Source organism: Mustela nigripes, chromosome 1 (genome assembly GCF_022355385.1).
Source record: "Mustela nigripes isolate SB6536 chromosome 1, MUSNIG.SB6536, whole genome shotgun sequence".
Lineage (NCBI taxonomy): Eukaryota > Metazoa > Chordata > Mammalia > Carnivora > Mustelidae > Mustela > Mustela nigripes.
In genome coordinates, this window is record NC_081557.1 from 114362286 (window position 1) to 114386668 (window position 24383).

The following is a 24383-nucleotide window of genomic DNA, read 5'->3' on the forward strand; positions in this document are numbered from 1 at the left end:
CCTCTGGAATTCTGCTGCTCTCCTTGGTATTGAAACCGCACTCCTTGGTAGGTGAACTTGGTTTTGGCTGGATTTCTTGTTGATCTTCTGGGGGAGGGGCCTGTTGTAGTGATTCTCAAGTGTCTTTGCCCCAGGCGGAATTGCACCGCCCTTACCAGGGGCCGGGGTGAGTAATCTGCTCGGGTTTGCTTTCAGGAGCTTTTGTTCCCTGAGCGCTTTTCGTAGAGTTCCAGAGGACAGGAATACAAATGGCAGCCTCCTGGTCTCTGGCCCGGAGGAGCCTATAGCCCAGGGCCCCACTCCTCAGTGCGCCCTCAGAGAACAGCGCCCAGTTACTCCCGTCTGCCTGACCTCCGGCCGTGCTCCAAGCTCACCGAGCCTGCGACTGTTCAAGGTAACACCGAGCTGTGAGCTTACTGTCAGCTCTGTCTCTGTAGATGGCTTTCCCGTTCCAATACCCGCAAGCTCTGCGACACTCAGACACCCCTGATCCTTCAGTGACCCTGTGGGACCTGAGGCCACGCTGACCCCACGTGGGCTTCGTCCCGGTTTAGCCTCTGGAGCGATAATGTCCCTCAGTGCAACTTAAAAGTCCTGATTTTGTGTGCCGTTGCTCCGCCGCTTGCCAGGAGCCGGCCCCTCCCCCCGGAGTCTATCTTCCCGTCGCTTCGGATTCACTTCTCCGCCGGTCCTACCTTTCAGAAAGCGGTTGTATTTCTGTTTCCAGAATTGCTGTTCTTCTTCTCTTCGATCTGCCGATGGTTTTTCAGGTGTTTGCAATCTTTAGATAAGGTATCTAGCTGATCTCCGGCTAGCTGAAATAGTCTCAGCCTGCTACTTCTCCGCCATCTTGACTCAAACGACCGGATTTTTCAAAATTTTTTAATCATAATGCCTACAAGTTCAGTCCATGTTGTTGTAAATAGAAAAAAATTCCTCCTTTCTCACGGCTATATAATAATCTATTGTGTATGCTAAGTGAAGGAAGTCAGACCACGAAGGACACATATGGGTTGATATCACTCACCCATCACTAAAAACACCAAACTAATAGAAACAGAGATTAGAATGGGATTGCTAGGACCTGGGCGGGGGAGGAGGAATTAGGGAAGTGGGGAGATTTTGATCAAAAGGTATGAACTTCCAGTTATATGATTAATAACTTCTAGGGATCTCATATACAGCATGGTGATTACAGCTGATATTGTATTATGTATTTGAAAGTTGCTGAGAGAGTAGATCTTAAACATTCTCACTACAAAAAGAAAAAGTGATGAAGGTGTTCGCTAATGAGACGGTGATAGTAATTTCTCATTATGGGAAGTATATAAAATCAACATATTTTACACATAAATTTACAGAATGCTATGTGTTAATTATACCTTAATAAATTTGGGAAAAGCACTTAAAAAGATGAAATGTGGGGCGCCTGGGTGGCTCAGTGGGTTAAGCCACTGCCTTCGGCTCAACATGATCTTAGGGTCCTGGAATGGAGTCCCACATCAGGCTCTCTGCTCCATGGGGAGCCTGCTTCCTCCTCTCTCTCTCTCTGCCTGCCTCTCTGCCTACTTGTGATCTCTCTCTGTCAAATAAATAAATAAAGTCTTAAAAAAAAAGATGAAATGTGCTTCCATTTGTTCAATAAATATTTAATGTAAAGTTAAGGAGAGAAAAAATTTTTAAACAGATCTACAGGACTATGATAATAAGTGTTTTCTTACTAATTCTGTTAAGTTTCTTTTAAAGAATTAATCTTTATCATTTAAATTTTGTTATTTCGTTTCTAAATGTCTCATTTGTTGTATAATCTTTAATTCATTATTTTCTGCTTTTTTGTAACAGATTATTTTTAATTTTATTTTTTCCTTATTATTTTTTTTTGTTTGTTTTATTATTTTTATCTTATTAGATTTTGTGTTATACATTCTTGGGTGATTTTTTGTTGTTGTTACCCTAGAGTTATCAGTATGGAATACTGACTTACTATATTCACTTTGATTAGGACTTTTATCAATCCAGAATAACATGAAACCAATAATTTACTACCTTTCCAGCCATGTCTTTTATTGCTCCATCTTACGAACACCACATTCCAACCATACCAAACCAGAGTTGGAATTCCCAATTACCACCTCTGTGTATCATGCCTGTGCCTCTTCTTTCTGCCTGTTTAACTGCTGCTGAAAGATCCCATATCATTGAGATACATCCTCTATCCTTCTCATAGTACAAAGTGCATTAATTCATTTCAACATTTATTCACTTTGCAGGTATTTGGGGGGACAAATCATGTGATAAGTACTATGCTAATGTTTTCTGACCCCAAGATATCAAGATACATCCTATCCCTCAATGATCTTACAGATTATTACATTTTTATTTTAAATCACAATGATGTTTTTCCTTCCTTTTCTTACACATGATGTCAAAGGTACTGTGATATTCATCATTTAATCCCTAGCCCCTATCTCAGAATAGATGTTTAATATTGCAGGTTTGAATAAATAAGTGAATATCTTTATTTCCATTGGGTAATAAGCCCAAATCTTTATCACTTTATTATTTATATACCACTTAAAATATTTATTGGGTGTCTGCTATGTGCCAGATACTCTACTATGTTCTGGGGACACTATAGGGAACAGAAAAAGTCCCTGTTTTCATGGAGATTATATCCCAATGAGGAGATAGTCAATTAATATATTTTAGAATTAATAGTGACTTAATGAATTTAGAATTTAGAATTTAGTTTATGGTAGAAAAGCAATGCATGGTAAAAAAAAATAATATTGATTTGGGAAACAGGGCAAGGAGTGCTGGTATACTGATTTAAGATGGGTTGGTTGATTAAGAAAAAATCTCTCCAAGAAAATTGTATTTGAGTAAAGGCCTGACTCTATTAATTCTTTTTTTTAATTTAATTTTATTTTTTCTGTGTTCCAAGATTCATTGTTTATGCACCACACCCAGTGCTCCATGCAATACATGCCTTCCTTAATATCCACCACCAGGTTCACCTAACCCACCGCCCCCATTCCCCTCCCCTCCAAAACCCTCAGTTTGTTTCTCAGAGTCCACAGTCTCTCCTGGTTCCTCAATTCTTGAGTGTCCTCAAGCCCCTCAGGAAAAGTGTTAAAACACTTTCCTTATGTAACTGTTATACTTTAATTACTTCTAAAAAAAAGCTTAAGTACCCTAAACTGTCACTAGAATTTCTTGTCCTCTGACAAAACCCTACTTTATCTCTCAGTATTTTATTTTATGAGATCTCAATCTATTCATATAGTTTTATTAATTATTTTCCAAAAGGATGTTTTAAAATTTGCACCTGTACAAATTCATTTATTTCAATTCTTATATAGTCTTCCCAGCCCCAGACCTCTTGAAACAGTGTAAATCTTCCTCCATCCTTCACATTTGAGCTATAAAAACTTCCTCTTTCTATTTGGAGTTTCCAAGCCATTTAAACTTCCTCAGTTTGCCACAGTTTTGAAATTCTTATAGGGTTTATTGTCCAATTCAATCACTTCCACAAATACCACACTTCCTTTTCACAACAAATTGTTTTATAGTTTCACTCTGACTTAGACTGTTTAGGTGTATAACAAAATACCATAGACTTGGTGGCTCATAAACAACAGAATTATATTTCTCACAGTTCAGGAGGCTGGAAAGTCCAAAATTAAGACCCCAGTAAATTTCTTATCTGGAGAGTGCATAGCTCATAGAGGACCGTCTTCTTGCTGTGTCCTCACAAGGTGAAAGGGCAAGGAAGCTCTCTGGATCTCTTTTATAAGAACACTAATCCCATTCACGAGTCCTAATCTCACAGACTGATCACCTCTTCCCAAAGGCCTCACACCAAACCCTCACATCTGGAATTAGGATTTCAATATGAGACTTTTGTGGGGACACAGATGTTCAGTTCCTAGGAGACCATATCTTACTAGTCAGAGTCTATTTCTAGCTTTTTCAGGCCTGGGGTCATATTATACACATTTTCCCATTCCACATCCAGTGATGCATATAGTGGATATATCAGTAAACATTAAAAAAAAGTAATAAGACCAATCTGTATGTATTCCAGATTAAATAAAATGTCATTTCATCTGGAGGGTAAATACCAGGTGCACTATGAGACTAACCTAATTTGCATATTAAATTCTACTATATGCCTTGAATACATAGGATCAGAGATATATATATATATATATAATGGTATTTTTCTCTTTAGTAACTATACATGTAGATATAGTATTGATTTTTTATATCTGATTCTTTAAATAATCTCACACCTTTCTTTTATTTTTTAAGATTTTATTTATTTATTTGACAGACAGAGATCACAAGTAGGAAGAGAGGCAGGCAGAGAGAGAGGAAGGGAAACAGACTCCCTGCTGAGCAGAGAGCCCGATGCGGGACTGGATCCCAGGACCCTGAGATCATGACCGGAGCCGAAGGCAGCGGCTTAACCCACTGAGCCACCCAGGCGCCCCAATCTCACACCTTTCATACTGTTTCATTGATTTTATTTTTATGTATTTATTTTCTTATTTATTTATTTATTTATTTATTTCAGGATGGGGGAGCAAAAGGGGAGGGAGAGGAACAGAGTCTGTGCTGAGTTCAGAGCCAGAGGCAGGACTTGATTTCATGACCCTGAAGATCATGACCAAGCCAAAACCCAGTGGGACTGAACCAAATGAGCCACTCAACTTCTCATTTTTCTACTATTTTATTTACTTATTTTGTATTATGTTAGTCACCATACAGTACATCATTAGTTTTTGATGTAGTGTTCCATGATTCATTATTTGTATATAACACCCAGTGCTCCACGTAATATGTGCCCTCCTTAATACCCATCACTGGCGAACACATCCCCTCACCCCCGTCCCTCCAAAACCCTCGGTTTGTTTCCTGGAGTCCGTAGTCTCTCATGGTCCATTTCCCCCTTTGGTTTCCCCCCATTAATTTTTCCCTTCCTTCCTAATATTCTCTGTGCTATTCCTTATGTTCCACAAATAAATGAAACCCTATGATAATTGACTTTATCTGCTTGACTTATTTCACTCAGCATAATCTCCTCCAGTTCCATCCACGTTGATGCAAAAGTTGGGTATTTATCCTTTCTGATGGCTGAGTAACATTCCATTGTATATATGGACCATATCCTATCATAAAGTTAAAAATAGAGCTACCTATGACCCAGCAATTGCAGTACTGGGTATTTAAACCCCAAAGATACAGATGTAGTGAAAAGAAGGGCCACATGCACCCAGGTGTTCATAGTAGCAATGTCTACAATAGCCAAACTATGGGAAGAGGTGAGATGCCCTTCAGGATAAAGAAGATATGGTCAATATATACTATTTTAAACATAGTAGACAGTATACTATTTTTTACATTTCAAGTAAAGGCCTAATTTGAATTTACAGTCAATAATAGTAAGGCATATCGGAATTTTTAAAATGTTAAACAGGTAAATCTGTAGGCTAATAATCACTCAAATCACCTTTGAATAATAAATCATTTTTCAGCGTATACCTATTTTTGTTGCTTTGCTTAGAGGTTTTTGTTTTCTTGTTTTATAGAAGAAATCTTAAACCATATGAGATGTGACAGTCCCTGAGGCTTTACATATTAAAACTCAAGATGATTTTGTAGCATTTGCAGTAAAAACTGTGGGCTCTGTGCATAAGAACATAAAATTTTAAAACCTATTCTCACAACTGCAATGAAGGAATTTCTAGTATGCCATCATTGGTGACTCACAAGTTTTGTTTTATAACTCTAGAGTATCACTTATTCATTTGAAAAGCCTTGTCTCAGGAGACTTATCTGTCTGAAAACTAAATTGCTGTACAGAGAAAACGAATTTCCCTTTGACTGGCAGGTGTTTTAATGAATGTGTAGCTTTAAAATTTATATTTGTAGTCTTAAAGTGGCTGAATCTAAAAGCTGAGCACTAAAAATCTCTCTACAAAAATTACTGAAAAGAAGCCTGGCTGCATGTATACATTTCACTTAGGGCATATAAATTAAAAAATAAAAAAACTATTAAAGAAAATAAAGACTACTATGCACTATGATTTTCTTATTAAATAAGATTTATAGAGTGTCTGTAAATCCAGTTCATGCTAGAGAATATAGAAGGTCCAAAGACCTTACCTAGTATTTGGCCATTTAGTGGAGAGAGATTTAGATATTTTAAGAGTTTAGATCTTTAAAAAAAAAAAATTAGCTAATTGCTGATTGTGGAAATCCATATTGAAAATGATAGCCTCTCTTTTGCTTACTTATATGTAACATGGGTAGAACAATGTTTATTTTGTAATGTTGAGTTAGAAAGTGTTCATAAAATGATTTAACATAGTACTTTGTCCCAGTGGATGCTCAATAGTTAGGTGTTAAACAAAGGAAATTTCTCACTGATTTATTTATTTCCCTTTTAGGTTAAAAAAGCAGCTGACAGTTTATCCTAAGAAATAACAGAAAAACAGAAAAGATCCAGTGTTTTCTTTTTTATGCCCAAAGGGAAACACTTAAAAAAAATTTTGGTTCTCTCCCTTAAAATTGGAGAGATTTTCAGTCTGCTTCTTGAGCATATAATTCCTTTCCACAGCTGTTTGATCTTGGCTGTCACTGCTACTGAGGTTAATGTCATTAGGGCAGAAGCTAGATTTAAAAAAAAAAAAAAGGAGGCTTTCACTTTTATTTGATGGATTACTGATTGATATAGAAGCCAAATTTCCTAACAAACAAACAAAATATTTCAGTGATTACAAACAAATAACATATTGCTAAATAAAAGGTTAATATGGTGAAAATATTTTAAAAACCCATAAAATTTGAAAGAGAATTTGGTAAACTTTCATATTCTATTCATGAAAAACTATCTTTATTTAAAAGGCACTAGAAGTATTCTTTCTTAACATGATAGGCTATAACCACATATACTCACACACACACACGCACGCACACACACATGCACTCACAGACTCATGTACAATCACATTAAAGTCATTACCCTAGTAAGTGCTTGTTGACACCAGTATTATTTATTGTTGACTATAGAATTAAATAAATCTGAAAGTGGTATGCATGAAGAAAGGAGAAAGAGGGGAGAATAAATATTATTTAGGGGCACCTGGATAGCTGAGTTAGCTAAATGTCAGATTCATGATTTCTGCTCAGGCCATGATTTGAGGGTCCTAGAATGGAGATCTGCATGGGGCTCCACACTCAGTGAGGAGTCTGTTTGAGGTTTCTCTCTCTGCCTCTCCCCTGGCTCTTGCTCTCTGTCTTTTTCTCTCTCTAAAATAAATAAATAAATAAATCTTTAAGAAAAATAAATTATTATTATTTGAAATAAAATGATGTGTACTTTGAAACACCCAGGATAGATAGATAGATAGATAGATAGATAGATAGATAGATGTGTATATATATGGAAAAAGTTTAGTAAAGTAACTGGTTAACAATTAAGTATAAAAATTAATAACTTTAGTGTGTACTATTTAGAAAATAAAATAGAAGAAAAGATGATACTTTTAGTAAAGTGGAAAAAAAACACATACCTAGAAAAACTTAAGAAAAAAGACCTGAACTCAAAAAAATAATTGTGTGAAATTCCACTAAAATCCAAGGGAAAAAAGCTATGAAAAATTGTTAAGATACATCAAAATATTATTTCCCTAAGGAAGAACTGATAAATTCAATTTAACTTCAAAACAAAATCCAAAATAACCATTTTATTAAATAGTAAAATGAGTCTAAAGTTCCCATAGAAAAATAATCATGTGGTATTGTTCTGAAAAAGAATATGGTGAGTTAGAAGTGGCCCTGCCAAATATTAAAACGTGCTGTCGCCAGTGTTGTAATGTAAAAATTGACAGAAAAAAGAAACATTATGGAAGTCCCCAAATATGCCAATATGCCTGAAATTTTGTATGTGGCATTTTAAAACAAAAAAGGAGAAGACAAAATATTTATTAAATGTAGTCACTATGGTTACCTATTTGTGAGAAATTGAATGTGATACTTTCTTCTTTTTTCTCACAAGTTTCAGATGGTTCAAAATTTTGATGGACAAAATGAAAATAAAATGTTAGTAAAACTCTGAATTCATGAATGAATTAAATAATATTGCAGAGCACCTGGGTGGCTCATTGGTTAAGTGTCTGCCTTCTAGTCAGGTCATGATCCTGGAGTACCAGGATGGAGCCCCTCATTGGGCTCCCAGTTCAGCAGGGAGTCTGCTTCTTCCCCATCCCCTCTCCCCCATCATGCTCTCTCTCTCTCTCAAATAAATAAAATCTTTAAAAATTACATACATACATACATAAATACATAAATTAAAATTTAAAAATTAGGGACGCCTGGGTGGCTCAGTTGGTTAAGCAGCTGCCTTCGGCTCAGGTCATGATCCCAGCGTCCTGGGATCGAGTCCCACATCGGGCTCCTTGCTCAGCAGGGAGCCTGCTTCTCCCTCTGCCTCTGCCTGCCATTCTTTCTGCCTGTGCTCTCTCTCTTCCCCTCTCTCTCTCTCTCTGATAAATAAATAAAATCTTTAAAAAAATTTAAAAATTAATATTGGGAAAGGAAAGGGCTTATTCATAAATATAATAGGTAAATAAACTATGAAAGAAAAAAAAACATCTGGATGGGAAAAATCTTCAATTAGATTTATTTTGATCCACTCTGACAATTTCTTTCTTTTAATTGGTGCCTTTAGACCAATGACATTTCAAGTGATTATTTATACATTTTGATTAATATCTACCATATTCATTACTATTTTCTATTTGCTTTCTTATTCCTTGTTCCATTTTTGTCTTCCACTTTTTTTTTGTCTTTTGTAGTTTTTAATTGAGTATTTTACAGGATTCCATTTTTCTCTCTTAGTATATAAGCTCATCTGAGATATATATATCTCTGTATATAATGTAATCCATTGTTGGTACTCTATTTTGAACAAATTGCTATGTTATATCAATTAAGATTAAGGAAAGTAAAAAGTTTTGTTTATTTTATCTTTTCTTATTCCTCCATGATGTTTTTCTTTTCTTTATGTAGACGTAAACTTTTCATCTGTATCACTTTTCCTTTTTAAAAACATCTTACAATATAAATCTACCTGTGGCAACAAATTCTTCAATTTTGTTTGAGAAAGTCTTTATTTCTCCTTTATTTTTGAAGGACAATCCCACAGCATGAAGAATTCTAAGTTGATGTTTTTTTTCTTTCAATTGTAAATATTTCATTTCACTCTCTTCTTGCTTACATGGTTTCAGAAGTAAAGTTAGGTGTAGTTCTTGTTTTTGTTCCTGTATGGTATGTGGTGTTTTTTTTCCCACAGATTTCTTTTAAGATTTTGTCTTTAGCTTTGATTTTTTTATAATTTGAAAATGATATGCCTAGGGGTAGTTTGTAATTTTGTTTTGTTTTGTTTTGTTTTGTTTTGTCATTTGTCCTGTTCTGGTGTTCTCTAATCTTCTTGGATCTGTGGGTTTTCTCTCTGACATTAATTTGGGGAAAGTCTCAGTCATTGTTGTTTCCTATATATCTTTTATTCCTTTCTCTTTTTCTTCGCCTTCTGTTATTTCCATTATACCTGTTATACCTCTTAAAGTTGTTCTACAATCCCTGGATATTCTGTTCAGTTTTTTCAGTCATTGTTCTGTTTGCCTTTTTGTTTTAGAAGATGATATTAATATATCCTCAAGCTCAGAGATTCTTTTCTTAAGTGTGCCCGGTCTACTAATAAGCCCATCAAAGGCGTTCTTCATTTCTGTTATTTTTTTTTTTTATCACTAGGGCTTCTTTTTTATTCTTTCATAGAATTTCCACCTCTTTGTTTGCATCGTCCATATGCTATTGTACACTATATACTTCAACCTTAGCATATGAATCCTTAGCATATGAATCATATTTGCTTTAAATTCCCTGCCTGATTAACTCTAACATCTCTGCCATGGCTGGTTCTGATGTTCACTCTCTCTTCAAATTGTGTTTTTTTTTTTTGTCTTTTGCTATGTCTTGTAATTTTTTTTTCCTGGTAGAAGGATATAATGTTTTGGGTAAAGGAATTATTGTAAATAGGCTGTTTATAATGTGATGATGAGGTATGGCAAGGAGAGGAGGTGTTCAATAGTCTTATGATTAGGTCTGGTCTTAATTGAGTTTCTGCCTCTGGAGTGTGACTCCTCTTTGGTAGGATAAGATGGTTAGAGTAGGCTGGAGTTGGGTATTTCCCTTCCCCCAGGTTAGTTGGGCTCTGGTAATACCCTAGCCCTGGAGCTTTTAACTCTCAGACTTCACTAAGGCTCCAGCAATTTGACAATTATTTTTAAGATTTCCTATCTAGGCACTGATTTCTAAGAGGTTTGCACTTCTGAGTGCCTGCCCTGGTAAGCCTCAATTCCCTATATTCACCTGTTTGTCTCTGTTTTGGGGACTTCAGTTTGCCCTATGTCCTTTCTTCCTGTGGGATAAGAAGAGTTGTTGATTTTTTTAGTCTGTTCATCTTGGTACTTGTTGTTAGGATAGAGTGGTAACTTCCAAACTCCTTGCATTCAGAACTGGAAACCAGAAGTCTTAAATCAGATTTAAGTAAAGTAAACTTAGAAAATGTTTAGACTATATGTAATTAACAAAGCTTTAATAAACACAATATAAAAATTGTTTTACAGTTGCTTAAGTACCTGCCTTCGGTTCAGGTCATGATTCCAGAATCCTGGGATCGAGCCCCACATCAGGCTCTCTGTTCAGCAGGGGGTGTGCTTCTTCCTCTCCCTCTGCCCCTATTCATGCTCTCCTCTCTCTCTCTTTCTCTCTCTGTCTAGCTCTTTCTCTCAAATAAATAAATAAAATCTTTAAAAATAAATAAATAAAAGAAAATTGAAAAAAACACCTCCGTATATGAAGTTATTAATTTTTTAAGTAATCGAGAGAAAGTAAGCTAAAGTATGAATAATATATATTTCATAAGTAAATGTCAAAATATTATCCAATGCTTCTGAAGATGTGTGAAAACTATCATAAGCTACTCTACAGATATTCAAGATTCTATTTGTAGGAATTATCCTTCCCCTTCCAAAAATACATTACTAGTAATATACAAACAAAGATGTTCATTTCAACATTGTTTTTAATAGGAAGAATTAGAAATAATGTGAAAGTATATCTTTTGTGGAATGGTGTATTAAATTGGGATACAATGAACTAATATCAACCATTGGAAGTAAATGAAAATATGGCTTTTTTATATAATTAAGTTGGATAAAATCAAATTATAAGGCAATATATATATATATATATATATATATATATATATATATATACAAACTGCATACAAATGTTACAAAACATACAGTTAAAATCTTCACAGTGGTTCTCTCCGGAAGATGATTATACTTCTACTTCTGTGTTGTTTGCTTTTTATCATGAGCATATCTCTTTTTCCTAAATAAAATAGTATGTTATAATAAAAGGCCTTCCATAGAGCATAGTAACGGGTGACTAAAGAAGTACACATGTTTCATTCTTATTGTGCGTTCTAGAAGATTAAGTGGTTTTTGTAGAGAGGATAATCCCATTTTGTTTTTCTTACTAGGGAAAGGTGAGCATGGGAAACCTTACCCCCTCACTGAAGAGGACCATGATGACTCAGCTTACAGGGAAAATGGTTTCAATATTTTTGTCAGCAACAATATTGCTCTAGAGCGGTCCCTGCCAGATATTCGCCACGCTAAGTGAGTATCAGCAAGCCCCATATGCAGTATGGCTTTCTTTTGTTTTTTGTTTTTTAATTATATTTCATGTGTATCACAGTGAGATACATAACTGTAAATTTTGCCATAATAATTTTACAAAATTACATTTGTATTACATAATCTTCAATATTTAAATTTAAATTGAAGTTATTTTTTAAAGCTAGAAGAGAGTAAGTACCCACTTTCTAAAAATTCACATTTTCATTGAGTTGCCTGTATTATCTCCATTTAAAATACAGTGTTTTAAGATATTATCCATATTTTTACCTTTTATCAAGTAGGTGGTAAAGCAAACATTTTTTCTGTGATCAGCATTGTCAGAACTGTCCACATTTGTGCCACTTCATTTTCACTCCAGCCATATTCAGTACCATTGTTGCTACGTCTTGCATAAAAATGCCTACAATAAATGCATCTGTAATCCAAAGGTTATGGCTGGCTGCTCAATTTCAGGTCACTTTATGAACTGTTTGTAGCTTATCAATTAACAGTGAGTTCAGTTTTTACTAACCCATAACTAAACATTATGGTGCAAAAGGAAGTAAGAATGATATCATATATAGTTTCCTGAAATCCCACACCTACCTACTCCTATCATTGCTTACTGTCCTTTTTTTCTAGTCTGTTTGGTTTTCTTGTTACCATATACAATGCCAAAAGCATGCCAAGAACAAACGATGTGATCACAATTTGGAGTTTGTGAAATTGCCTTACATATTTGATAAAGCTATCCAACTATATTAATATGTTTACCCCTGCCTTCACCTCAGTCTCCCTTTGGAAGCACTGGTGTGAGAGAAAGAAAATCAGAGAAAATAAAACAAGGGCAGGGCTTCTGGGTGCCTCAACTGGTTGAAGTTCTGACTCTGGATTTCAATTCAGGTCATAATCTTGGGGTCCTGGGATCTAGCCCCCGTGTTGGGCTCTGTACTCAGCAGGGTGTCTACTTGAGATTCTCTCTCTCCCTCTCCCTCTGCTCTCCCCCCCCCTGCTCTCTCTCTCTAATAAATATATAAATCTTTTTTTAAAAAGGGCAACAATGAAAATAGAGGTAGGACTCTAAATCAAACCAGTAATGTACAATAAAACTCTTAATTTTGTGCAAAAATAATTAACCCTTTCCAAAAAAAATCAGTAAAGTATGGTTTGGGGGATCAGTTTTTAGTTGCCATATTGTGTTTTTATAAATTTACTTTAAAATATAAAAGAATTACTGGTTTCTTTCTCATGGTTTATATGAATTTGCTTTTCCCAATATAGTTAAGCAGAGGATTAATGTGAAGAACAAATCAATTTTTCCCTAAACTGAATGCTTTATATATTGGTCTAGGCCTTCTAGCTAGCCAAATTATTCCCAGGTTACCTGAAATTATCTACAGTAATTCCCACTGACCGAGAACATTTCTAGTTATGAGAAATTTTAATACCTAATTGCACACCATCAAAGATGCATTAAATTGCATTGTTGGCATAATAAATGTGCTCAGAGAATAATTTCCATCCACCTCCTCCCCCACCCCCACACTTCCAATCTTTTAATGTGTATTCAAGTGGAAAGAATTGCGGATGGAAACAGTGCAGAAAATCACTGAAGTCAAAAGAAGGCTGATATTCCCATTCTTCTCAGAGTGTATTTTTAGCATAACTACCACCTTTTGAGAAAAGATAGCCTTAGGCAAAAATGGAAAAGAAAATGGAAAAATGGAGAGGAAAATATTTTGAAACTTTTATTAGAGTTATTGAGTTTACAGTATCAGAGGGCATTATTCAAAATCTTAGGGGAGATAAAAATATGGTCACCAACCATATTTTACTTATTTACTGAGGCTGGATACCTAGTGGGACACTCACCTAGTAAAATGACACCAAAATAGAAAGAAAAAAAAAAAAAAACCTTTAAGATTTTATATATTTATTTGAGAAAGAGCGCAAGCTAGGGGAGGAGCAGAAGGAGAGGGAGAAGCAAACTCCCAGCTAAGCAGGGAGCCCAACGCAGAGTTCTATCCCAGGACCCCAGGATCATGACCTGAGCCATAGGCAGATGCCTAACAGAGCAAGCCACCCTTAGAACGTTAGAGATGGATGACTGCAAAGAATTAAGTTTAGGACTACTAGGAGTGAGAGTTTACCCTGGTTAGTCTAGTATCTGACCCTCAGAGATGCAGGAAGAAAGATCCAAGGCAGGCCTCATTTTGTCAAGGTTCCACCTGTAGGAAATGGAGAGCCTAAAACAAAGAAATCTTCCAGGGATCTCGCTGTTTAAAGTCTAATGCAATTGACCTCATTTGTACTTCTCAAAATGCAGGCACAGGTAATCACAAAAGCATGTAGCTCTGTGTAAATGGTTCTTGAAATTATGAAAGCAAATGGACAAAACCTCCAGCCAGTAATATGCATTTAACTAGGCTGCAGGTAATTGACCAGAGCTTGTTTATATTGGCAGAATCTGTGGAAGAGAATACAAAATTTGTGTGACTTTTGCAATCAAACTAACAGTTCTAAGAAACTTTGCATCTGCAGTCAGCCAATTCAAATTACAGGCTCAAAGTGCCAGAAAAGAAGAATTTATTTTTCTTTGCTCTGGGATTTTGTAGTGGAAAATATTAGGGAATCATATCTTACAATTTTGCTTAACTCAGTCTTTGTTCCAAAACACAGATTTGTAGAACTTACTCCACTGTTCTATAGATCACTCTCTCTGTATACACAAGTGCTCTCTCTACTCATTCATATTCTTCATTCAATAAATTAAAAATAAATAAATCATGGTTCTAGCCATTTAACATGCTTAGTGTACGTACATTCTAGCTCACTGTGAAGAGTTTTTAAAACATGAGTTATTTCAGAAATCCCAATCCAGAGCACATTCTTCTTTTACTTCTCCTGATCCTTTCTTGTCCACTAGCATAAAAATGAACTGCTTTCCTTTGGCTGTATTACTTGATTGAGTCAGTGATAGATTCTCATTAAGTGGGGAGCCATATATACAGGAAAGTTGCCAGGAATGGCCAGCAATCCCTGTATGGATGCATAAAAGATTACTCCTGAAAGAGAGGAGAAGGCAAAGGGGTCAACACTCAGAGAGGAAGACCCTTTGCTCTTCTTTGCTCCTGCTTTTATTGGTCCTTCATGATAATCACAAATCCTTATCACTGTTTCTCAAGCACTGATGTATGCCAAAGGGTCTTGCTGAAACTGAGCGGCTTTGTTTACCAGAAAGATAAACTATGCTAATCTGTGTGCTCTAGGAGTTCTGCTGAACCTTGACAGTGGTGGGGTGGGGGATGGGGCCAATGCATACATCTTAGATCACAGGGTGGCTGTTTGGACTCAGAAAGCTTCAAGAAGGCAACTCCCTGCAGCATTCCAACAGCAGTGTGCTTTCTCACAGGCTGGGCATTCCAAAGGCCCATGCCCTTCTCTGAAACCTTCTTTGGTCCACAGCAGCCTCCGTTTTTACATAGTAGCAAGCCAGGTATTATGGCTGAGTTCATGCTCTACATTAACCCCAACAGAAAGTCAGTTGGCATGTATCTAATGATCCTTATTCATATCCTAATAATAAATTCTAAGGTTCTCATTTATGTTTTTAAATTTCTTAGATTTGTTTTACATTACAAATGTTCTTACATGTGTTCTTACACTACGTTTTTAAATTTCTTACATAATTTTAGCATCTCCCTATCTTGTGAATTACATTTTAGTGGGGTTTTTTGTTTTTGTTTGTTTGTTTGTTTGTTTCCCATCTATGCTTTGGTATTGTCAAATTCTCTACCCCTTCTTCCAGATCCACATCCCTTCCCTTTTGGTTGACTTTTGTACTTTTTGAGGACCTATCTGTGCATTTTAAATACTCCCTTCTTCAGTTGCTGCTTAATTATGTCTATAGTCATAGTACTGGGGCTCAACCTGAGGTATGTCCTTAAAACACATTATTTTTGATAATGCAATGCTGAGATAAGAATTTTGCAGTGAGTTTCTGCATGAACAAATATTCAGTCAGTAGCTATCTTTTGGCCTGGCTTCATTTTACTACATTTCAACTTCCCCTCACCTGTATATTGATTGTGCATTTTCTTTGTATTCTGTCACTCCTCTGGGATTCCACATCTTTGTATGCTGTAGAACACTTATTTTGACTTTCAGTTGAAGATGGGAAATATGAAGCTTATATTTAGAATACAAAATACATATAAAATGGGGAAGTAGAAAACCATGGAAGGATGAATGGCTTGCACAGAAAAGAGACTGATAAGCTTATGTATGGATATATTGTTAGCAAGATAAGACTGGAGAGTATTTGAGCAAGAATTACTCCCTAGACATAAGTAAACTTATAACTAGTTATCAGAAATACTCCCCCAAATGTGGTATATTGAATGTGTGCCAGACGAAATTACATCTAGAAAGAGAAGAAATTCATGAGACTAGGATGCATAAGTACATGTGTAATAGGAGAGTTGAGGTAGGCTTTGCAGAGGATTCAGATAAATGCATCCTGACTTAGGGTTCATTTTTTGCTGCTAGAAAAGAAGACATGTTTATACAGATACAAAGTCATGTACATACGCACTCCTCAAAAGGCATGGATAAGGTGGCTGAGTAGCTGGGATATTTTTGTATTAAGAAAGTACTACTCTGAATCATGGCTTTTCCTTTTAATTTAACTTTTCCTTTATATTTCACTTATATCCCCTAGATAGCTGCATGACTTTGACAATAAATAAGATATTGAACATTGAGAAAAAAATTCTGTGATATCTCAACTCTTAGGAAAATCTACAAGAATTTTTACAACCTCTTGATTATATGAGCCCTTTCAGTAGTGATGCAGGTATATCACAACCCTGCTCCCTGTACAATTTCGTAACCAAATGAAAGATTGTCCTAGAAATGGTTGGGAATTAAAATATTATTTTTATTATTGGTAGGATTCTATCACTGGCCACGATGTAGTTATGAGCTGAGTGTGAACTCTAGAATGAGGCACATTCAGCCTTCAAGTCATAGGCATGGCTGAACATGCAAGGACAGTTGTAAAACATTAGGCATGGAGGGCAGAGTTAGACATCTGATCTCTGCAGGTAAGCAAGTTTCAAAGCGGAAAAATGAAGGAGGGGCTAGGCCAAGCATGATAAGCTCAGTAACACAAATTTATCAGATGTGTGTCTTCCTTTCTCCTGAAAAGCAGTAGTAATCTAATGGCTGTCCCTCTACATGAGAACATCTATCAAGAGGAGAGGAGTCTCCTCCCTAGATAAATAGTGCCTAATATCATCTTTGTATATGACGAGAAAACACAATTTCTCAACATTACAAACTTTTGAGTAACTTTTAAATTTTTTTTTTTATTTTTAGTGCCATATAGTCTAAGCATTCCTGCCTTCTGGAAATTATGTTGAATAATAATTCTAAAAAGGTTTACTTTCATGACTTGCACTGTGGTGCTGAACAAGTCAATGTGTCATTTTTAATTTCTATTTACCCACTTTGTCAAATGTAGATGCTAACTTTCCTTATGTATCTCACCACGTATTAAGATGATTAAAATTAAAACCAGGTTTATCAAATCAGTTGCAGCATCCCATATTCAGTTATTTCTTTTCTTTCTGATGATAAGCCTCCTGCTTTGCTTCCTTCTTCTCTAGTTATATCATGAAGATAAAAAAATACATGGAGATCAAGTGAACTATAATTCTAAAATTTAAATCATAAAAACAATTGAATTTTGTAAGTCAGTTGTGAGTTTATTTGAGGAAAAATACTTATATGTGTCTAATTTTTTAAACTATGATTTAATGAATGTGCTTAGAATATTTTAACTTTATATGAATTAGAAAAATGTTATTTAACTGTTTTGACTCTAGTCTCTTGAATGCTAGAAATCATTCACAGAAATGTTTGAGTTTAATCATCCAAAAGTGTTCAAGGATAATTTTTTTGTATTTCTCAATTTCAAAAGTTACATAAAAATGTGGGAGGCACTGGCATTCTTTCATGTTTTTATTATGATTCTTGTGAAGTTGATGAAGTGTCTTCTTTCAACAAATTTACAAATGAATTCTGAAATAAATTAAGCTAAAATGACTATTCATCCACTCTAATCAGGTATGAATACTTCACAGAGGGAGATGGGAGCTGTATCATTTGAATTAAATGTAATTCCAGCCTAGGGTATGTCTAAATATGGCCGAAAAAAGGAAAAAGGAAAAGAAAACAAAAAGCCTAAGTCACAAGCATCAAATTGGGGGAGGAATGATCAGGAATAGGAGATAGAAAATAATCTTTCACAACTATAATTCAAATGAGTATCTTTCAGTATTTTTTTGTGAGCCAGTTTTTGCAAACTAGTGTAAACTTCAGTATATTTGTGTATTTCTAGGGATCATTGTTTTAAAAACCATGATAAAATAATAAAAACAAAAATTTACACACACATCTCATTTATTGACTAAAGCCTGAAAGATATGGAAGAGTTTTCATCACACTAATAAAAACATGAGTTCCATTGAAATGAAAATCCTCCTAAAATAGGTAACAGTTCAAGAGCTGTCAGACATTTAGCTTTTGAAGTAAATGACATCATGAAGCAGATTCTTTGAAAGTTAGAATGAGGATGAGCACAAGGGCACTGGGGTCTAAAAGACTGGTAATTTGAAAGTTATACAGTGCACCCACAAAATAAAAAATAAAACCAAAGAACCTTCTAAAAAATTACAGCTGCTTAGAAATCATATCTAATGAATTTTAAAGTATATTTTTGTAACCTTATAACATGATAAGCATCAAATACATAAAACTGAAAGCTGAAGTCTGAAAAAAGGATTCATAACTTTAATTCCTTAATGAGAAGAAAATGGGAATTTGAAATAGTGATGCATATTATTCTGTAATACTAATGCAACAAAGCAATCCTAAATTTGTTCCTTCTTCGTTTTACTCCTACTCACATTTTATTGAAATGAGGGAAGTGATTAATATTTTAGCCTATTTATTAAAAAAGTGAGAAAGTCTGACATTTTTAAAAAGATTTATTTATTTATTTGAGAGAGAGAGAGAGAGCAAGCACATAAGTTGGGGAAGGGGCAGAGGGAGAGAATACCCAAGCATTCTCTCACTGAGCCTATAGCCTGACATGGGGTCATGACCCCATGAGATCAAGACCTGATCTGAAACCATGAGATAAAGACCTGATCTGAAACCAAGAGTTAGATGCCATGAGATCAAGACCTGAGATCAAGACCTGATCTGAAACCAAGAGTTAGACGCTTTAACAGATTGAGCCACCCAAATGCCCTGAAAATATGCCAGTTTTAAAAACTAATATATTTATTGGTGGAAAACTGGGTGCATTTCCCCATAAGATCATGGGGTAAAAGGAATGTCAACTTTCATGACTCTATTCAAAACTGTACTTTATATTCTAGCTCAGGCAATTAGGCAACAAAAATAAGTAAAAGACATCTAAATTGGAAAGAAAGAATATGGTCTCTATTGACAGATGACACAATATTCTCTATGGAAAATCCTGAGAAATGCACACACATATACACACACACACAAACAACCCTCCCCCCTCCAAAAAAGCACAAACAAAACAAAACAAAATAAAAACCTTATTAGAGCTAATAATCAAGTTCAGTATGGTGGCAAGGTACAAGAGAATTATACAGAAATCACTTTACTTTTATACACTTGCAGTAAATAATTTGAAAATGAAGTAAAGAAAACAATTCCATTCACCATTAAATCCGAATGAATAAAGTGCTTAGGAATAAATTGAACAAAAGTGACAACAAACTTCATACTTTGAAAACTACAAACATTTTTGTAACAAATTCCAGAAATGGAAAAAACAACTCGTGTTTATAGATCAGATTTAACATTAAGATGGCAAAACACTCCATACTGATTAAAAAAATAAATCCCTATCAGGATCCCAGCTGACTTCCTTGAAGAAACTGATGAGTTGATTCAAATATGAATTGCAAGGGACCAAAATAGCCAAAACAATCCTGAAGAACAGCAATCAGATAAGATGACACTTCCTGATTTCAAATTATTTTAAAGCAACAGTAATCAAGATAGTGTGGTATTGGTATATGAATAAATATTTGAATCAATAGGATATAATTGAGAGTCCAGAAATAATTCCAGACATTCATGATTAATTGATTTTTTGACAAGATTGTCAAGACCTATCAATGTGGAAAAATTATATTTTTAAATAATTGGTACTCAGAAAACTAGAGAACCACGTGTAAAAGAATGATGTTAAACCCCTACCTCAGATAACATAAAAATCAGCACAAAGTGTATCCAAGTCCTCAGTATAAGGGCTAAAAGAAGAAAATTTGTAAATAAATCTTTATGATATTTGATTTGACAAAGATTTCTTAGGTATAATATCAAAATATAAACAACATGAGGATAAAAAGATAAATTTCACTTCAGCAAAATGAAAAATTCTTCTGCTTCAAAGTATACCATCAGGAAGGCAAAATGACAAACCACACAATTAGAGAAAATATTTGCCAATTATATACCTGATATAGGACTTGTATCTAAAATACATAAAGAGTTCTTATAATTCAATAGTAAAAAGACAAATAATCCACTTAAAATATGAGCAGATCATCTGAATACTCAAATTCATGAAAGGATGCTCAACATTTAGTCATTAGAAATAAAAGTCAAAACCAAAATGAGATGCTACTTCACATCTGGTATGATGACTAGAGCCTAAAATTTAAATAATAAATGTCATCAAGGATGTAGAGAAATTGGAATACTTATGCACTGTTGGTGGGAATGCAGAATGGCATCAATGCTTTGGAAAGTAGTTTGGCAGTTTCTCAAACAATTAAATACAGAATTACATATGACCCAGAAATTCCTTGTCTGTGTACACACTCAAGAATTGAAAGCTTATATTGCCACAAAAATTGTATATGAATGTTTATAGCAACCTTATTCATGGAAAAAAAATGTTCACTGATGGATGAATGTGTAAACAAACTGTGGTATATCCATACAATGAAAGATTATTCAGTCATAAAAAGGAATAAAATAATTATAAATGCTACATCTTGGATTAACTTTGAAGACATTATGCTAAATGAAGACAAGACCCCAAATTTCACGTACTATATACGATTCTCTTCATGTGAATGTACAGAATAGGAATATCTGTAGAAACCAAAATAAATGGTAGTTACTTTAAGGCTATGAGGAGATAAGAGAAAGAGTCTGAGATTTCTTTCTGAACTGATAATTATATTCTAAAATTGTTTATTCTGATGGTTGTACAGGCTGTGAAGACACTAAAAACTATTGAATTATGCACCCTAAATGATACAATAAATTCTCTGTATGGTATGTAAATTATATCTCATAAACCTATTTAAAAGAATAAAACATTCTCCATTCTCTCCAAGTCAAATAATTCTATTTCACTTCTTTATTATTACCAAATGAAGTGATGAATTCCTCTGGTAGACCTTGTTATCTGAGTCAATGTAATATGTACTAATCTCTAGGGTTTTGTAACTAGTGTGTAGTGGTAAGTGCCTGTTGGTTTTGAAATGTTTGGTTTTTTCCCTGCAGAAGTGGATAATTTAGCTATTAATATTTTTTATATTTTATAATTCTGGAATAAATTTAATCATATATGATAAAAGCTTTGGTACCTCCACATTTGTAAAATGACTTCTTTACCTATTTTTCCCTCTATTAACCCCAACTTCTACATAGATACTGATTTCCTCATTTCCTGTTCAATTCTTCAGCAGTTCTAATTTGACTAAAGACACTACAGTGCCATCAATTTTCTTCTTGCTAAAGTCACTAATTATTTCCACATTGACAAAATCCAATATATTTAAAAATCTTTGTCTTAAGAAACTTTCCAGCAGCACTTGACCTTGTCCCTTCTCTCATTTTTAAGCCCTTGTCTCTTGTTTCAAGGAATGGAAATACACTTGCTTTTTATCCCCAGGCTTTTCCAGTCCCTTATGAACAGTTCCTCTTTATCTGATGGCGAGATATTAAAGCTCACTGATGCTCAGTACTGGCCCCCAGTTTCTGCATTTTATTTACTCTCTCCTTGCTGATCTCATCTACCAAGGCTTATTAATTCCGCACCCCAAATGTAGTGCCAAACGGGTCTCAAATGCATGCACTTCACTTAATCGCAACTATATCCATTATCGTTTCTTTTCTTTTTTTCTTTTCTTTTTTTTTTTTTTTTTAATTTGACAGAGAGAGAGATCACAAAGAGGTAGAGAGGCAGAGAGAGAGGGGGAAGCAGGCTCCCCACTGAGCAGAAAGCCTGATGTGGTGCTTGATTCCAGGACCCCGAGACCTCCACGGGAGCCTAAGGCAGAGGCTTAACCCACTGAGCCACCCAGGCGCCCCCCGCCCCCTGCCCCCTGTTATCATTTCTTTCTTTCTTTTTTTTTTTTTAAAGATTTTATTTATTTATTTGACAGACAGAGATCACAAGTAGGCAGAGAGGCAGGTAGAGGGAGAGGGAGAAACTGGATTCCCGCTGAGCGGAGAACCTGTTGTGGGGCTCGATCCCAGGACCCTAAGACCATGACCTGAGCTGAAGGCAGAGGCTTTAACCCACTGAGACACCCAGGCACCCCCGCTATCATTTCTTAATTAGAATCCTAGAATAACTTCATCATTGGACCTCATACACTCCCTCTTGCCCTGTGCAATACATTCCTCAGCGTGAGCCATAGTGAGCTCTAAGAATTAAGGCAGATCATCATATCCCCCATCTAAAATACTTCAAAGACTTCTGTTGCATGAAAAATAATTGATGAGAACACGACGCCTGCCTCCATATTCTGATCCTGCCTATCTCTTGCCTTCTCTTTTGCTCTTCCCTCTGTGTTCACTGTGTTTCTGCCACAACGCCACAATGAACACACAGCGGCAGAAACACAAAAAACTTTTGTTCCTCAGTACAGATGTAATGTATCACATTACATTAAAGTGATAATCCTATTACCACATGAAATATTAACTTACAAAATAGTTCCTATGTTATAGGTGACCAAAAACATGCATGCACACATACGTATGTGGTAACTATCTCCCACCCCCACCAAAAAACACACTTACATATACTTGGCATTCCAAACTAATTTTTCAGGCCTGTCAAAAGCAAAATAAATTGTCAGTTATCACTGCTTTATCAAACCCAACTGACATGGCAAGATTAGAAGAGAAAAACAGTGACTAAGAGCAGCCATTGAAAATTGGATAGGCTGACATTAAAACAATTACTATGTAAATTGGTGCCTGGAAATGACTTACATAGATATGCTCTATAGTATGCTTGTCACTAGCCAGATGCCAACTTGACATTTTATTCTGCGGCTTTTGAGAATGGGACTGAAAGAACTTTAGCTGAACCAAAATGGTTTCACAAGAAAATCACATGACAAAAAAGCTAAAGGAATATAAAGAAACTTCCTCTTCTTTTTGAGCATGAGTGGTTCCCTTGAGAAGTTAAAAAATATATATATATAAATATGGTTGACTAACTATAGCATATTTAGGTATTCTGATAATCTTGCTTAGGAATCCTTTTAAAACAAACCTTCTGGAATTAAACTATTGAAACAGTCATCTATCAGTAAAGCAATTTTATAAATGGCTTTTGATAGACTGAGGCAATAAATCACTTACTTATTAGGGTTCTGGTCATCATGCACTTATAAATGTTATCAAAACATGGTATAAAATATATTTTTATTTGATATATATATTATATATATTTATATATATAAAATCCCTGTATTAATGAAGTCAAACAGATTGTAGTATTTTGAATTGGTTCCCCTTCCACATACATCCTAATGAACTGTCTGGATCTGAATTGGTACCATTTCAGGAAATTACCATGATTATTAAACAATGGCACAAAGTCATGGAGAATGTGGGCCCCAAAGGAAGCTCAAAATATAACTCTCTGTCAGCTTTTTGAAGTCATTACTGTGCAATAACATTTTAATACATCTAACATTAAATGAAAAAAATGTTCCAAGTTTCCTTTCACATGGGGTGTATATATATTCTCATTTTAATCTGAAATATGTTAATATAATTAAAGAATATTTAAAAGCGTTCAACCAGGGGTGCCTGGGTGGCTCAGTGGGTTAAAGCCTCTGCCTTCGGCTCAGGTCATGATCCCAGGGTCCTGGGATCGAGCCCCACATCAGGCTCTCTGCTCAGTGGGGAGCCTGCTTCCTCCTCTCTCTCTCTGCCTGCCTTTCTGCCTACTTGTGATCTCTGACTGTCAAATAAATAAATAAAATATTAAAAAAAAATTTAAAAAAAAAAGCATTCAACCATTCCATTCTTAAGCTTATTTCATCTTAAATAAGCGAGTAATATGTTACTTGAGTAATATTAATGCCTCTGTTACTCGAACAAATCTATCAACAAATATTAAGAATATATACAAGTGAAATTATATGTTTCTTTCTTTTCTGATATTACTCTAAATGGAAGAAGACATAAATTCATGAGTGAAATTATATGTTTCTTTCTTTTCTGATATTACTCTAAATGGAAGAAGACATAAATTCA

General features: G+C 35.0%; 1 protein-coding gene across 1 annotated transcript in view; it reads left to right on the forward strand.

Annotated features, from left to right (window-relative positions):
• GALNTL6 (polypeptide N-acetylgalactosaminyltransferase like 6) overlaps positions 1–24383 on the forward strand; it is a 1234451-nt gene that overhangs the window by 527218 nt on the left and 682850 nt on the right. Inside the window, exon 4 of the mRNA XM_059393223.1 lies at positions 11618–11756. Coding sequence (XP_059249206.1) covers positions 11618–11756 — 139 coding nt within the window. The remainder of the gene's footprint in view (positions 1–11617; positions 11757–24383) is intronic.